Source organism: Botrytis deweyae (assembly GCF_014898535.1).
Source record: "Botrytis deweyae strain B1 chromosome Unknown BDEW_005, whole genome shotgun sequence".
NCBI classification, from domain to species: Eukaryota; Fungi; Ascomycota; class Leotiomycetes; order Helotiales; family Sclerotiniaceae; genus Botrytis; species Botrytis deweyae.
In genome coordinates this window covers 1,550,906-1,567,516 of record NW_024066212.1, presented here as the reverse complement: position 1 = coordinate 1,567,516, position 16,611 = coordinate 1,550,906, and the positions used below count along the sequence as shown (strand labels likewise).

Sequence of the window (16,611 nt, the reverse complement as noted above, 5' to 3'; positions counted from 1 at the left end):
TGTCACTCCATCATACGTGTGCAGGACTCTGTATATTCCATAATGTATTCAAGTGTATTCAACTGAAGCCAAACTATTACTTGCACCTGAAGCGGGAAGTGAAGGGGTGGTACGGATATCTTGATCACCTCTCAGCGATAAGAACTGAGAAGGAACCATTATGATGGGAGGAAGTATCTGTTGAAAACAATACATTAGCGACTTTCCATCTTTGCTCTGTGTATATCGAATAAAGCTCTGTTCTTGCTGGAAGTTTGATTTCAATTGGCTCTTACAGACTCAGAATTCTATTCTTAACTTTATGACTAGTCATATATTCCAAGATATGCAAGCGACGCAGTGTACTAGGCGAACATCGGAAGATTGTGGCCCATAGATGCGTAGAGCCAGTGGGGGTTGACAGAGTTTAGCTAGAGCTCTCGGTATTGATGGTAGTAAATCAATGGACTACCTTCTATTGATGGGTCACCTGTAAAGGGGACCAAGACAGGCCAATGTTTGAAAAGCTTTCACGATTGAGTCAACACTAATCATAAATCCTACTATGTACTAAGCCTTAAGCATAATCATCATCTAGATGACTTTCAAATAATCACAACCGGTTTCATAAATTTCTTTCAATAAAGATTGTTGGGGAATGGAATAACGTCCTTGTGTTTTTCGCACTAATTCTTTATTCAACATCAAAGACATTCATGTAAAATGCAATTTTGTTTGAATATACAAAACCTCTTTGTTGCTTTGTTCTCTATGTCTACAAATTTCAAATGAGCTATGTGCTTACAGGCGGTATCTTTGCTAATATCACACGGATGATAAACTTCTACAAGATTCCAAATTTTACCAAAGATGCCAATCTCACCGACCCTTTATCAGAAGAAATATGGTGCCCCTCCGACTCCTATAGCCATTATCATCGGCTCACACCACAGCGGACTCACCCCAATATCTGCATACAACCTTACCAGTCCGTCTGCCAATGCCTCCCGTGAAGAAAGAACAGCGTATCAACAATCCAGGTTACGTGGGTACACATCGCAACTTCTAGTTGATCTCGACGTTGTATCATTGAGATCATTAACCATTCCAGAAGATTCAAATCCGATCAATCCAACAATGCAACGAAGCAGGTGGGTTGAATCAAGTGACCTAGTACTTCCAATAAGTAGTTCAGAGAAAGAAGGAATTTCATGGACGGCGCAAAATCCTCTCATTTGGGAGCATCTTCAACCGTGTTTAAAACTCGCTTCGAGGTTGTTGGCGAGAATGCATTTAGACCCTTTTGTATGTGTTCTCGGTTCCCTGTGATTTCTAATCGGAAGCTAACGAGAATAGGTTCAAGCTTTACTACTCGGAAGTACTGAGACAATTCCGATCGAAGAATTCAAGCATCAAGATGTGTTTCGTTTTGGTCCTGGAATCCAAAAACTTTTCAAACGCTTTCATCCCCTGCCATACGATTCGACAAATGCTTTTCGAACAAGACAGGAATTAAATCATATTGAGAAAAAAATCCTGATGCGCCATTATACGCTGGCATTTGGTGTTGATGAGTCTGCCAAAAGCCAAGGTGATGAAGGAATGGAATCATCTGCTCTTCCAAAACAAAGCTTCGTTGCAGTTTCCACATACAACCGTCAAAATATGACGATAGTCACTGAGTATAATATATACAGCTTTCGAGTGTTGATGAACCCCAACTTGTCTGACGCAGAAAGGCTTTCGGAGGAATGGTATGTGGCAACGTCAATGTATCACGAGTTTATGGTTTGTTGCTCCACTCTTCATTGTCTTACCATCTCATAACAGTAGACCAGCATGTACTTGGATATGCTAAGGAATTCACCTTCGATGGAGACTCTCTCAAAGAGGAAATAAACGAAGCGGTTTCTCATGGTGCACTTTATGAGCCAATGTGGCGTCGAGAACAAAAGTCTGAACTTGGATGGGCAGGCGAGGCTTCCGTAAGAAATCCCATGCAATCCAAAGCGTTCATATTAATCAGGTCTACTTCAGGTGTTTGGAGGCACACACTCTAAAATACTGTACAATAAAATAACGGATGGACCTGGTTTAGGAAGCACTCTAGATCCATGGCCAGAATACGACGCAGCAAGGCATGGTGATGCACCTCAGCTTGTACTGCCCTTGGGCTCAACATGGGCATCTCCTCTGCCTATATATATGCATACCCAGTTTCGATCAGAGGACTTCTGGTCGTTACATACCAGAAAGTATGGGTTATTCCACCCTGTAAGTTCGATAGGCTATGCACATGCAATCGCCATCGAAGATGATTATGCTAAAGATATTGATTACCAATACAAAGTTGTTCTTCCGTCTAATTTCAACGGATATTTATCGCCCGTGTCAGTCATTACTCCCACCCTGCACGGGTTTTCGAAACCAAGTAAACGTACTTATGCAGAATATCTCTTGTTAAATCAAGAAGGGAGAATCGACAAAGCCAAAACTCTTCAAACTCGTCTTGAAAGATTTCGCGATCTGTTTTATGGAATCAACACAACTATGCATCAACAATCCAAAACACTCATGGATTACGCGTGGTTATTCGCATACTTTGAAGAGCCACCAGAACCAGATATCGAGGAAGCAGACTACGAGAATGATTTTGAGAAATGGCTTGATAAATGGACTGAATCTCTGAACAAACTCACTGAAGCCTTGGATGCGTGCCTGCAAAATTTCGATATTTGCGTTCACAGACTTATCGTCTGGGAAACAGCCATTAAATCCAGTTTACATAGCGACAGGTACCATGAGGAAGAAATCAAACAACGTATCAACCTCAAGAGTTTCGGGGCAAATCTATTGAAGCTTATCGAATCACTTAAATTCATAGAAGGAGAAAATGATAGGAATTTGCAAAGGTACTATAATAATAGCATCGATACCTACTGGGCTAGTCGCAGAAAACTCTCCCCTGAATCCGATTACGCGACAGTCGTTGCGGACAATGCGTCGAGTGCACAAAAGAACAAAGCCGTCTTTGAAGCAAAATTACAAAGAGCTCGAGCGCCCCTGGCACATATGGACGTGGCTTCCTTGGAGCCATTGTGTAATCAGATGCTCCATGATGATCTGGGAGCGGCTCTGAAACCAGCATTGAGAGCAGAACTTTTCATACTGCTAACGAAATGCACGAGTTTCCATAATAGTAAATTAATTGAGTCTGCGCGAGGAGCGAGAAAAGCACTTCTCTGGTTGATAAGGGATCCGACAGCGTCAGATGAAGAAAAGTTGTCGGCACTGGAGAAACGAGACGAGCTTCAAGAGTACATAAACGCAACCAAAAAATCGTGAATGTTTTCAGATGTACATCTGAAGCTTTGGGTAGTATTTTGCAGGCGCAGCTTCAAATGATCGAAGCAAGTAAGCGAGCAATGTAGGGGTAGAGGGAGGTTCTCAGGGGAAAGGATGGACCACGAATTTTTAGGGTGATGAACACAACATCCTTTTGTGGACATTGGAGCGAGAGCGTTGCATCTGGCAATTAAAGGACAAAGGAATCAAATAAGAGGCAGTTTCACACATTTCATTACCGCTTGATTGATAAAGCCTTCAATAGCTGTTTTGATGCTGAACTTATCGTTACTTTGAAGAAATGATGAGCTCAATTTAAATAACTTAAATTCAGATTTTCTAGTAATAGCACCTGTGTTAATTATACAAAGACCGAGCAGTTGATAACACGATGGGAACGACTTGAGTCGAAATCTTTTTGACATCGCCAGATTGCTATTATGGAAAGCGAATGATCCAGGATATTTGTCAGCATACGCCTCTTGAAACCACAGCGCCAAAAAGCTTAAAGAGACCCCAATATGCGTTCCTGTTCAAAACAAAACAAAGCAATATAATAATTATATGATTAATGTCATGACAATACATAAAGGGAAACCAAATTTCTGGAAGCAAATTAACAAATCTTAGAGTACGATGTCTTTTCCAAGCTGAGTATTACTATGAGAGTTGCGATAACATATTCTTATCCATTTCGGTCCTCATTACCCCTCACTCCACTGGGTGTAGAGTACCTATGTACCTATGTTACCGTACGTGTATATATTGATAACTTCATGCATGAAGTGCAGAAAGATGGGTTAGACTTCCTAGATGGTATTATCTATCGCGGCACAAATGGCTATTATTTCATTGGTGGGCATATTCAATCATATCAATTATTGAGTCATCGAAGTATCCATGAACTCACCTCGATTGTTATCGATATCAGTCATACAACTATTCTTCCCTATTTAAACCTTCACAAACCCTACCTTACTCAATTGACCTTTCTTCCTCAACTCATACTTGCCATGGCTCTTCTCGAGCAGGTTTTAGGTCAATTAACCACAAACCCATTCATAGCTCTAATAACAATTACAATCCTATCCCTCCTCTTCCGCTGCACCTACCGCTGCACGCTGCACCCTCTCTCCCACATCCCAGGTCCACTCCTCCCCAAACTCACATCCCTCTGGCTCCACTACCATGCCTACATCGGCGACGAAGCAAGCTGCATCCACAAACTCCACAACCAATATGGTCCCATTGTCCGCGTCTCTCCATCGGAAATCGACATCGCAGATGCAGATGCCATAACCCCAATCTACATATCCAAAGGCGGATTTCCCAAAGCTCCGTGTTATGCAAATTTTGATGTCGATGGTCATAAGACGATATTCTCGACCACAGATGCGGAGTTTAGGGCTCCGAGGGCAAAGGCGGTTATGCCCTTGTTTTCGACGAAAAGTATTAGGGATAATGAGGCTGCGTTGTATGGATGTGTGGAAAATATGGTGAGGAGAATGAAGGAGGATGCTGATGGAGGGGAATCAGTCAATTACTTGAATCTGGCGAGGAGTTTGGCGCTGGATGCTATTTCTACACATTTGTTTTCGGAAAATTACAATGGAACTTCTGAGAAAGGAGAAAGACTTTCGGCTTCGGCATTTGTGGATGCGTTTGTAGCTGTGGGAAGATTCTTCTATTTACCAAATACAGTCTTTATTTGGTTATCATGGTTTATGGAAAAATTCATGACGGATTCACATACTGAAAATTCCATAAAGTTGGTGGACCAGTTTGTGGATAATCTTGTGGAATCTACACCCAAGGAGAGTAAGAATTATCCCGGTCGATTACTCAATATGGGGTTCAGCAAGTCGGAAGTGAAGTCTTCATGCAAAGATCTTATGTTTGCGGGAACGGATTCTACAGGTATGAATATGGCAACTATCTTTCGATGTTTGGTGTTGTGTCCGGAAAAGTAAGTCAACATCCTCTTGGTGATTTTAGCGGAAGAAGTATTTACAGACTTGAAGGTATGAAATCCTCCGGACTGAAATCATGGAAAATACAAATTCTCCCATCAAACAAGAAATCCAAGCTCTTCCCTACCTCTCCGCTGTAGTGAAAGAAGGTCTACGCATCAGCATGGCAAATCCCACTCGTCTACCTCACGTCGTCCCTATCGGTGGATGGACATTCAAATCCGTCTACTTCCCCGCTGGATCTATCGTAGGCTGTTCTGCCTACGAGCTCCACTTTAATCCAGATGTCTTTCCAAATCCCCATGAATTTCAGCCGGAAAGATGGCTGGAAGGGAATGTCACCCCGGAAGCGAATAAATATTGGTTTGCTTTTGGTGCAGGTAGTAGAGCGTGTATTGCGAGGAATCTTGCTACGGTGGAACTTTATATGGCGGTGGAGAAAGTGGTAGAAAGTGATGTTTTGAGGGGTGCGAGAGTTTGTCAGGAGAAGGTTGAGATTTTTGAGTGGTTTAATTCGAGTGTGAAGGGGGAGAAACTAGAATTCGTTTGGAATCGGAATGACAAGCGATGATCAATTCTAGTCTATCTGCAGGCGATATATATATACACTAATATTTTGAACACTTGATATAGTTGAAGTTGCCATTATCATTAGCTTAGAAGTCTCGATGCTTGAACCTGGCCAAACACATTTTCATTCATTTTCTAGCCAGAAACTCTACAGGCACAAGCGGAGTCTTTATTCAAACTCTAAGAACTCCCTATCATCAATACCCTTGCCCACTCCATCGCCATTGCTCAACATTCCCCTGTCCCTCCATTAACCACTCCAATCGATCTTCAACTGTTACCCATCCTTTCTTCCCTTTTACAACCGCCCTCCCAATAACATTTTTCCACCTAGCACAAAAGCCCTTGATTAGCATTTCTAAAACCAAGCACCACAAAAGGTAATTAATAAGTAAACTCACTCATCAAACCACTCTTCCTCCCCCATGACGACACACCTCCTTCCCTCGATCCCTCTCCCCATATCCGAAAACGGCCACACACTACTAACAACCTCATATCTCTTCGTCCCCATAAAAACCTTCGCAACGCTACTAAAAAACGAGTTCACTCTGTCTGGCGGTCTTACCACAACTCTCGAATGAGTGATTGGGAAGCTGATGGTGGTGTGTCCTAGATATCCTGTTTGCGCTATGAGAGCAAGTATGAGACCCTGGAGATGTGTAGTTGAGAGATTGGGGATTTGACGTGTTAGTATAAATCTAGTTCAGTCAGCAATCAATTTGCAAAAAAGAGGCACAATGCTAACAATAATGGGAAAACATACTCCTTGACACCCGCCTCATCTCCACAAAATGCCCTAACCCATCCTTCCAGCCTCTTCTCCCCTTTCCCCCCATAATCAGGCTCCGTCGCCTCTCTCACACCCCCCCTCCATCCCATTTCGCCTTTCCCAAGAATTTTCATGTAGTTCATTTTTCGCTCTCCTTCCCCAACAATCAAGCCCATTAGATTAATCCTAATATCAAAATCCGGGGCCGGGGCATGCATTCGCTGGCCCACAATTCTCAACATAGGTTTTGGAGGGATAGTACACAGAGAAGTGATCAGGGGAAGGAGAGTCCCGGGATTAGATAGATGCGCTGAGGAAGAGGTTATAGTTGTTTTATCACTTGACAGTGTGAATGATGGAGGGAGATACAGGTTATAGGGTAGATTTGGGATGCCTGGGGAGCGGAGCTGGGGATTGGAGCGGAGGGGCACGGGAGGAGAGAGGGCGGCGGAATAGGCGGGGGGAGTGGACTCGTCATTCTGGTTGTGATTGTGGGGATTGGATTCGGACAATGTGTCGAGGTGGTTTTGGCGGGAGGATGAGGGACCGGCTTGGGATGTAGGATTGATGGGCTCGAATGATCCGGGAGTGTGGTGGGAGATTGATGGAGATGATTTTTCGTGAGACATTGTGGGGTTTGTATTTGGTGCTGTCTAGTATTGAACACACTACCAAGCAACTGCGGTTGCACTTGCTATGCGTGTGCTAATAGATAGTTATAATCTTACATTTAAAGCACGCAAAGAATTATCTTGAGGTTGTACGTGATTTTGAAGATGACCAGCTGAACAGTTGTGGCTGTGCATTTTTTGGTTGCCTGCTAATGGATGCTCTTGTCATACGAGCAGCTTTTCTTTCACAATTCAGTATTTGAAAATAAAGCGCAAGTCTGTTATCCTAAAATGAGAATGGGTCATACTTCATACTTCATAGGTCATGGATCATTAATATTGTCCTTTTTATTCCATTTTTAATTCCTTAACAAATTAGTCTATCATCATAGTGTCATCACCATCAACAGCTGGCCCGGCTTCTTCAATAACTACACCACGACCACGTCCTGCTAGCAATTCCCTTCTAACCTCAGGACCAATCTGTGAATGTCCCTTTACATTAATCAAATCTAATAGCGACTCTCTCTGATCTTCTGTAATATCGTTTCTATATCTTTGTGCAAATGCCAAAAGACATTGATGCCAAATGACTGGTAGTTTCGCGTCTTTAGAACTGGTTACACCTTCCATTCCGGATCCAATATCTTCGGGTCGAACACCGGCTGGGTCGACACTTCTAAATCGTAGGAAATGGAAAACCAACGCATCGATGACTTGGTATGGAAGTGCGTACTTCTTGTCAAGCAAAGCCTTGATAAAAATGTTTGTAGCTCCACCACCTTCGGTCCCGGCTGATGATTCTTGAGCTGCAATATCGCAAAGGCCTTTGATGGCAGCGGCGGAATGTAGGACTGGGATCGAAACTCGCACAAGCACGCCTGATATAATTCTGGCTTCACGTAGTGTGCAGGTACCACTTCCGATCAGTGGGAAAAGGAATCCCTTGAAAAAGGCGGCTGGCTTGTAAAGTGCCTTCTTTAAAGCTTTGAAAAGATGGACATTCAAGTGATTGGTTTCGAAAATATCTTCCCGGACCTTTTCGAGTAGGACCATTTCCACGAATCTCTGTGCGATAATTGGTGTCCTTGAGACGAATATTCTTGTTGCTTCGTAACAAGCATTTGGCGTCCACTTGTCCGGCCTGGTGATCACGAGAATATCTTCCCAATTTGGGATTGTAGGTAGAATCTTAAATGGTTTCGGTAATTTTCCTGACTTGTATCGCGATAATATCAAACCAATTCTATATTCTTGTTAGTACTTGGGCGGGATAAACGCGAAGGTAGTCCTCACTTTGTATAAACTTCCATAACCTTAGGATGAACGAAGAATCCATCATCATCGGGTGCAGCAGGTCCAGCTCCAGGTTGTCCCGATTGTTTTGCTTCAAACTGAGCGATTCTCTCTAGAATTAATGCTGTCAGATCTGTGCCTTGTCCCCCTTGATTTTCGTCATTTTCCCCTCCCCAACCAGCTTCCTTTAACTTTTGGTCTAGATCATCCTCGCCATTCTCTGGGAAGAATTTTCCAAACGTATCGCGGTCTTCTGGCGCCAATTCGACTAGTTCTGGAACCTCATCATCATCTCCCCATTCTTCACCATCCTCATCTCCAAATTCTGGCTCATCCTCCTCATCTTCATTCTCAAATCTTGAATCAAAATTGAAGGCTGCATTCGGTTTTGCTGCTTGATTTTCGGCTTCGTCTTCATCGGCAAGTTCTTGACCTATCTTTAAAATCCTCCGCGAAGATTTTGAATCCACGAACTTTTCTTCCTCATCCTCATTTCGAGACTTTCTCTTCCCGGATTTTGTTTTGAGTGGACCACTGGCTGTCAAATCTGCTTCAAGAGGATTATGTCTTCTTCCGTTTCTGGCGAGTTCTTTCGGACTCATTGCTTTGGGCATTTTGTGTTCCGGAGAGATTTTGTGAAATTTTGGTGATGGACGGAATTTCTTTCTGCGAAATCAATTGATAAAATTGAAAATGTTCAAAAATATTAGCGGAGGTTGCCGGGGCTAAGATAAGGATTTTCCCCGCCAAAAGGTCTAGTGCTGAGTGCCTTACAAGAAACAGTTCATGCCTGATATCATTGATCAATTAATCAGCGTCATCCCATTTGCATTGGTCAGCTGACCAACACAAGTGAGGGGAAGCAATCGTACTTCAGTTCGTCCTATTGTCCACAACGAACCATTCGTGAAATATTGAGAGACAAACAACTCACATCAGGTAAAAATGTATTTTTCAAAGGATCTTATAGTCTTCTCATTCTGAATGACTATCGCTGCTTATATCGCTGCTTAATGCTTCGGTTGACAACTTGCATATACTTCACATCACAACACTCATGATGACCTTTCAAACCTCTGTCGATACTTCTTATCTCATAGTGGGCTCAGGAGTCTTTGGTACATCAACTGCTTATCATCTCTCACTTGCACACCCCAAGTCATCCATAACCCTTTTGGATCGTTCATCTTCCTTTCCATGTTCGCTTGCTGCTTCTCATGATTACAACAAAATTGTTCGTGCTGATTATGAAGATATATTCTATTGCGAGTTAGCGCTCAAAGCCCGTGAAATGTGGAAGAATGATCCACTATACAAGCCATACTATCATGAGTCTGGCTTTGTAATCGTTGATGATACCGGTCTTGGACGGAGAATCATTCAGAATTATGAAAATTTGGGAGTCTCCGATCATCAAGCTAGGATTGTTGGACCGAATGAACTGAAAAGTTTGTATGGTGGATTATTCAAAGGAACGGATTGGAGAGGGGTGAAAGAAGTCTTCATCAATGAAGGTAGTGGATGGGCTGAGGCTACAAAAGCAGTTCGCAAGGTGACCGAAATGGCTATGGCGAATGGTGTAAAGTTTGTCAAGGGAGATGTGGAAAATCTTGTTTTGACAGTGGATGGGGATTGTATTGGTGTAATGACGAAAGACGGTAGGACCTTCCGCGCAGAAAAGATCACATTATCAACTGGAGCAGGTACAGCGAAGTTGCTCGCAGATTCCGCACCGCAGATGCACCAAATCCTGGCTGAGGATCGGATTACTGCAGCTGCAATTGTGTCTGGCCATGTAAATTTGAGTAAGACCGAGTACGATAGGATCAAAAATATCCCAGTGTTCGATCATGCAGTCGGGGATGTCTTAGGTAAGTGGTGGCTGAAATGAATGTCAAATAACGACATTAATTTCAAATAGGTGCAGTACTTCCTCCGACTGATGGGATTCTCAAATTCTATCTGGATGTAACTCTCAAAAATACAACACTCCATAAACGCTCAGGGCATATGATATCAGCCCCGCCTGATGAAGTTGATCAAGCGCAACATAACGTTCCCAAGAAGCTTCAGGGGGAATGTTACCGAGTAATGAAAGGGATTTATAGTGAATTAGCCAAAGATCTCAAATTCGATTCTTTTCGCATGTGCTGGTATGTTGAATCAAGGATCTTCCCCATTTTCAAATCTAATGCTTTAATAGGGATGGAATTACCCCTGACCAAGATTTTATAATCTCGGCACATCCACGATGTCATAATTTGCACATTGCTACAGGCGGTTCTTTTCATGGGTGGAAATTCCTACCGATCATCGGAGATTATGTTGTTCAGATGCTTGACAACAAATTGGATGCTAATCTTCTCAAGCGATGGGCATGGGATCGTGATCAAAAGGGAAGTGTACATAAGAAGTTTGTTCCCAAACGAGAGCTGAGGGATTTGATATGACTTGAAAGTGAGCTTTCAATTAATAACTAGGAGTAAAACTAGGAGATCCAACAATCTATCGCAGAGCTGATACAGTCCAAGTGCTCGATTGCAATGTCCTTTGCGCGAACAAAAAAATATGCATTGGGAGAGTTCGTTTGTCTGAACAGTGGGAATGATCCAGCTTTGACTTTTGGCTTCTTCGGAAAATCATCTAAAGGAGGATTTGGGCTTCTCCTGGCTGGACGGTACCGTTTCCGATAGCATAGCCATGGGCGCGGGCAACCAAGGAGTATGGAACTAAGTATCTGTACATCTATTAGTATCGCTTTTTCCCTTGGAAATTATGATCTGTTAACTTACTTGTCAAGGTATGGGAGAACCTCTGCGGCACCAGGAGTGTTTCTCCAATCTCTCATCAAATCCATGGTAATTCCAAACAATCCCATGAGATGAACACCAGCTTGCTCCATGCGTCGGTTGGCATCCGAAGCCAATTTGTCACTGAAAGTACCACTTGCTTCGGTATTGGCCCAGACATCATAGCCTGCCTCAATAAGTGAGAGAGCGAGGAAAGAAGTACCTGTTGATTTGCATTAGAATGGGACTTCGAAACGAAATCCGGGTGAAGGGTCAACTCACAAACTTCGGTGACAATACCACCAATAATCAATTGTTTCTTGCCAGTGGCTTCAACAGCGGCACGGAACTCAGCATTGTCCCATGCATTGACTTCTCCTTGGCGCTTGATGTAAGGGGCAGTTGGGTGCATCTATCATCATTAGCATCATCTCGGAATGATGCAGCTCATAGTTACTTACGGCAATGATCTCCTCTGGGAGATTGCTGTTTGGTCCTTGCTCAGCAGATGTGGTCAAGATGGTTGGAAGATCAAAGAGATTTCCAAGAGCTGCATGACCGAGAAGTGATTGTCTGAAGACAGTTGGATCATAATCTCTCACGAGCTCGGAAAGCCCAATTTGGTGATCAATGACAAGAAGAGCGACGTCACTCTTATTAAGACGATCAAAGGTAAAACCTGATGGGTTGTTAGCATTCGAGCTCTGGTTGCAAAATTTGAAGGTAGCAGTCTATATATATACCTTCAACGGCAATGGCAGAGGCCAAGATCATGGAGGTAGAGAACTTCATGTTGTTGATGGAAATATCTAGATTGAAATTAAAGTATTCAAGTGAGTCTGATGATGAGATGAGTGATGAGGATGATGATTGAAATCGTTGGAAACTCTCTTCCTCTTATACACAACCTCTTGACGACCAAACGACCTCGAGGCGACAACAGTACATCAATATCTCGAAATGTCTCACCAACCTAGATCCACCTACCTCGTCACTCACAAGGAAGTAATCAGAATACCGGCCCCCAGCTGTGCATCTAGATGATTCAATCTCCGTCACAATTTACAATTCTCTAGTAGTCTCCACGATTTCCATATCTTTACCTAACGCTCAGCCTGACAACCAACGGCAAATTCACCGTCACACCAAAACAGACGACCGCCATCAACGCCCAAAACAAAATACTACCTCAACTCACCTGGGTACCTATGGATTCCCTCCGATACTATGAAGAGGCTCGCTTCAAAACGAAATATTTCCCCTCCGGGCATCTGGTCCGTGGGCATTAATCGTGTCGAGAGCTCTCATGCAAGGACTTTACTCAGCGCAGAAACAATCATGCTTAATGCAACGGCTTTGAATGTGTAAGCAGATGTTCTCCATCTACAACCGAGGGTGGAGTAAAATGCGATTAATTACCATTCCTTTACAAATGTACTAGCACGGAAATTTTCCCGTTTTGGGCATAGTCGAATTTTCGATCATATAACGTGAGATGATTGGACAGGATAGGGGAATAGCTTGGTGGTGGTGCTCCATAATTCTTGATGAGTAACGATCGTTAAGAGAGATGTCAGCAATTGACAACGACCTTGTGTAAGCTGGCTTGGCGAGATTTGGTATCGTTTGGTAAGAATCTGCAAATGGGTTACTCAGGTACGGTAAGCAGATTGGGGAAACGAAAAGGTGGTTACTAATCGAGGTGCAGCGATGCCCATATCACGGGATGGAGAAACTTAGGTGTATATTGTATATTGTACTTTGTGTCAGGATTGTGAAATCATTAGGAAGATCTTGGTAAGCGAATTGAATGGATGTTATAGGGTCGTGAATTGACTTGGAGGGAGGTCGGTCATTTTACTTCTGCGTTCGTGATTTCGATGTCTAGATGGTGATATGTCTGAGATGTCAAAAAACTATCTCTGGCCGTGTACGCATACAATTTGGAGACGATGGCTCTGCGATGATGTTTCTGATAAAGTTACACTTGGAAGGCTTAAAGTGATGCTCCATATTCCAAACTCCTCACAAAAAGACTTGTTCTTACCCAAGGACGAAACGATTCATTGAACTTGGATGGGCGTTGTGGAACTTGCGTGATTCAAACGAGTACTTGCGGTATCTTCGGTATTGCCTTTTCCATGTCAAATATGCATATTTCAGCAGTATAGCGCAAGATAATGATCATCGAAAGGCCAAGAACAAGATCAGGAATGGGTTTCAAACTTCTCGTTAACGGCGACTTCGTTATTATTCCTATAATTGTCGCCTTTTCCATCCCCAGATATCGAGTAGTAGTCGAGTACGTTCTCTTCTTACTTTTATATGAAAGTCTCTGTCTAAACTCTCTGATTATTGAGAGGAAACACGATCGTCTCGCTCCTTCGTATTCATTTAGGTAGCTCAGAGATACTGTGACGATCATCAGAAAGTTAGCATAAAGTATAGTCTGGACCAAGAATCAAGATGAATCATTTCGCGAAATTTCCATGTTGCCACAGTGAGTGGAGGTCTAGAAACGGAGGGATACTTGCGGTCAAGGAAGTAGTGAGTAGTGTTGCGAGAGTCTACGCGGTATCTGGAGTCCCAGGTGCTATGTCAGTTATTACTGATTGCTCGGTAATATTCCCTCGAGAGGAGTGAGGTATATGTATCATGATTTTAACTCATGTGGTTTATACTGAGGGCGCATATCGAAAACATCCTCTTCCCTGCTTTCCTTCTAATATTGATTCATAAGTTATGTATATATCTTCTCATAGAGTCCAAGACTTCATACACTACCCCCTCTCCATTTCCCATAAAAGTTTCGCCTCAATCTTCTCCTCTTCCACACCAAAAACCTTCATAATCATCTCCGGCGCCAGCCTATCCTCTACCTTTGTGCCCACTTTCTACCAGTTCTTTTAATCCATTAATCCGCCAGTGGATACACGGATTAGCCGTACACTGCAAAAACAGACTTGAGAATATCTTTTGATATATCCAATTATGTATTCTAGGAATTGTTACAATTATTGATTAGAGATAGGACAATCACAGTATTAATTCTGATATCAAACAATTGAAGAATGAATTTATTCAAAAACCCGAAAGTTGGGAAGGGTCCCGTCAATGTATGCACCCATTGGTGATCACCATCTAGTCGACGAGCCCATCCCTCACATTGCAATATCCTGATTCATATCGACTACTAAAAAATGATATCCACATCAAACAATACGCTTTCAAAGAATCAAAGAGTCGAGTTCTTTTAACACGAATTCTCCTATGTAAAGTAATGAAATTCCAAATCTCAAGTGAAAGAAAAGTCATAGAAAATGTTCAAACTCCCAGTCCTAGTACTTCATTCAACCTCGCAATTTTACCATCTTCCCATACATTCAAGAATACAGTTAATACATGTTCTAGTCAGGGTGCACCAGATGATATGCAATCAGCCCGTGTTTACAATTATATAAATCTATGGTCTTTAAGAACCCGCTGTATTGATGTTGAATGATCCAAGAAATAAATTAATGCAAATTGGATATTACTATTCGAATTATCGATTCTGGCTACATTGAATCATCCAATCTTTTGATAAGAGTATACTTGGTTGATCTCTAGTCATACAAGACGAATTGGTGATTGATTGACTCGCGATAATCGCTTACGTATCCAGATAACCGTTATCACAGTTTACCTATTCCCATCGCGAGTTTCTCTCCATTCCCATTCCCATTCCCACTCCCCTGTTACCAGTTCTATCCCTTTGAGACTTCGTAATTGACATCGAGACCTTCAACGGAGCATCTCTGTAGGATGTACCATCGATAGCTCGCATAGCCTCTTCAGCCTCCTCGCGGCTGACAAAATCAACAAAACAAAAGTTTCGTCTATCCTCCAGATTATTTTCACGAGGGCTCACCCTCTTACTCACTCCATCGCTAGCAAATGTTAACACGGGTGGTCAGATCCGAGACAGCCAGGATAAACTTACATTTCGAAGCCATCGAAGATAGATCGAATCTCCAATTCATTCTCCGTCTGATCCAGCATTCTAGGCAACCCGCCAACATACAACTGTCTACCTTCTTCTTTTGCCTTTGAAACCTGGAAATGTCTCAACGCATCATTCGGTCCGCTTTGTCCCGCAAGTCTATCATGTTGCGAGTCCCTGGCCCGCGAATCCCAGTTGCCCCAGCGATTATAGCTAGAATTGTTATTCTCACTGCCTGTCCCTTGATCTGGACCACCACGCCTAACATTTCCCTTGGGTCGACAAGGACGACATTTAACTGGTCGACCCGATATTGTAAGGCCCTCCAAAGTCTGCATAGCCTTATCTGCTACCTCCTTCTCTGCAAACTCAATGAAGCAATATCCTGGACAACGGCCCGTGAAAGGATCAATAGATATATGAACATTATTAACAGATGCTATGCCGTTTTTGGTAAGAAATGCATTAATAACATCTGGTGTAGTGGTATAAAGCAAGTTCCCCAAATAGACACGACGACCTTCTGCGATGGCCTGGAGAGTTTCAGGCGACTCTTCATTTTGTCGTTCTGGTCTGTGGACTTTCACGTCCTCGGCCCGGCTCCGTTCTGCGAGAGGCACGATAGGTTGTCTTTGACGGTGATCATCTCTAGGTTCTTGGTTGGACCAGTTTGTTGGTCTGGGTTCGGAGCTTGTATTTGCTGGGGCGCGAATTCTCCAGTTTGATGAATCGGACATGATTGTGTGGCCGAGTCCAAGAACCTTTGTCTGGAATGCAAACGGAATGAGAAAAGGACTAATAAAAGCGTATTTTGAAGGAGTGATAAATTCGATTTTTATTCCTACTAGAGTGGAAGCTATAAAAGATGCTAGATATTAATTATCTGAAATGAGTTTTGCATCAAACTAGCTTTGTACTGTAGTATTCACTGTGACATCTGAATGGAAGGATCTTGCCTACCTACCTACCTAGGAGGGCTCGAGAGGGTTCTTGAATAAAGACTTTGTAAGGAATGCAATCATGTGACAATGAAGAAGCTTTTCCGCTTCAAGGTTAGTCAGCAAGGTGTGGACCACCACTTCGCAGACATAAACTTATTAAATACTACCTAGGTAGCCACGACAAATATCAATCGTAATCTGGAACTCCCAGCACCCATTCCAAGATCCGTCTCGAATAGCTGAAACTCTTTTTCCATTTTCACACCCAAATGCTCAACAATTGTAGAATAAAATTGCAATGTATGGTGTTTGTATTCAGAGTCCAGCATCGCTATGTAACATAATCTCGACTTGAC

General features: G+C 42.8%; 7 protein-coding genes across 7 annotated transcripts; 3 read left to right on the top strand and 4 right to left on the bottom strand.

The window, feature by feature from the left end:
• Positions 1–849: 849 nt before the first annotated feature.
• EAE98_003133 (uncharacterized protein) lies at positions 850–3,324 on the top strand (the record flags this gene model as incomplete). Its single annotated transcript, XM_038950753.1, has 4 exons — positions 850–1,284; positions 1,336–1,767; positions 1,818–1,964; positions 2,017–3,324. The coding sequence occupies 4 exons, from the start codon at positions 850–852 to the stop codon at positions 3,322–3,324; spliced, it is 2,322 nt and encodes a 773-aa protein (XP_038813282.1).
• Positions 3,325–4,337: 1,013 nt separating this feature from the next.
• On the top strand, positions 4,338–5,865 carry EAE98_003132 (uncharacterized protein; the record flags this gene model as incomplete). Its single annotated transcript, XM_038950752.1, has 2 exons — positions 4,338–5,290; positions 5,346–5,865. The coding sequence occupies 2 exons, from the start codon at positions 4,338–4,340 to the stop codon at positions 5,863–5,865; spliced, it is 1,473 nt and encodes a 490-aa protein (XP_038813281.1).
• Positions 5,866–6,061: 196 nt separating this feature from the next.
• EAE98_003131 (uncharacterized protein) lies at positions 6,062–7,265 on the bottom strand (the record flags this gene model as incomplete). Its single annotated transcript, XM_038950751.1, has 3 exons — positions 6,062–6,194; positions 6,266–6,565; positions 6,631–7,265. 3 exons carry the CDS (start codon positions 7,263–7,265, stop codon positions 6,062–6,064), a joined length of 1,068 nt encoding a protein of 355 aa, XP_038813280.1.
• A 357-nt stretch (positions 7,266–7,622) lies between these two features.
• On the bottom strand, positions 7,623–9,157 carry EAE98_003130 (uncharacterized protein; the record flags this gene model as incomplete). The annotated part of the gene is made up of 2 exons (XM_038950750.1): positions 7,623–8,493; positions 8,544–9,157. The coding sequence occupies 2 exons, from the start codon at positions 9,155–9,157 to the stop codon at positions 7,623–7,625; spliced, it is 1,485 nt and encodes a 494-aa protein (XP_038813279.1).
• Positions 9,158–9,603: 446 nt separating this feature from the next.
• On the top strand, positions 9,604–11,042 carry EAE98_003129 (uncharacterized protein; the record flags this gene model as incomplete). The annotated part of the gene is made up of 3 exons (XM_038950749.1): positions 9,604–10,414; positions 10,465–10,696; positions 10,747–11,042. 3 exons carry the CDS (start codon positions 9,604–9,606, stop codon positions 10,991–10,993), a joined length of 1,290 nt encoding a protein of 429 aa, XP_038813278.1. The 3' UTR covers positions 10,994–11,042.
• Positions 11,043–11,186: 144 nt separating this feature from the next.
• EAE98_003128 (uncharacterized protein) lies at positions 11,187–12,124 on the bottom strand (the record flags this gene model as incomplete). The annotated part of the gene is made up of 5 exons (XM_038950748.1): positions 11,187–11,280; positions 11,336–11,555; positions 11,615–11,744; positions 11,794–12,011; positions 12,076–12,124. 5 exons carry the CDS (start codon positions 12,122–12,124, stop codon positions 11,187–11,189), a joined length of 711 nt encoding a protein of 236 aa, XP_038813277.1.
• Positions 12,125–14,838: 2,714 nt separating this feature from the next.
• EAE98_003127 (uncharacterized protein) lies at positions 14,839–16,296 on the bottom strand. The gene is made up of 2 exons (XM_038950747.1): positions 15,315–16,296; positions 14,839–15,261 (listed from the first exon to the last, which is right to left on the bottom strand). Exons 1-2 carry the CDS (start codon positions 16,049–16,051, stop codon positions 15,018–15,020), a joined length of 981 nt encoding a protein of 326 aa, XP_038813276.1. The 5' UTR covers positions 16,052–16,296; the 3' UTR covers positions 14,839–15,017.
• Between the last annotated feature and the right edge of the window lie 315 nt (positions 16,297–16,611).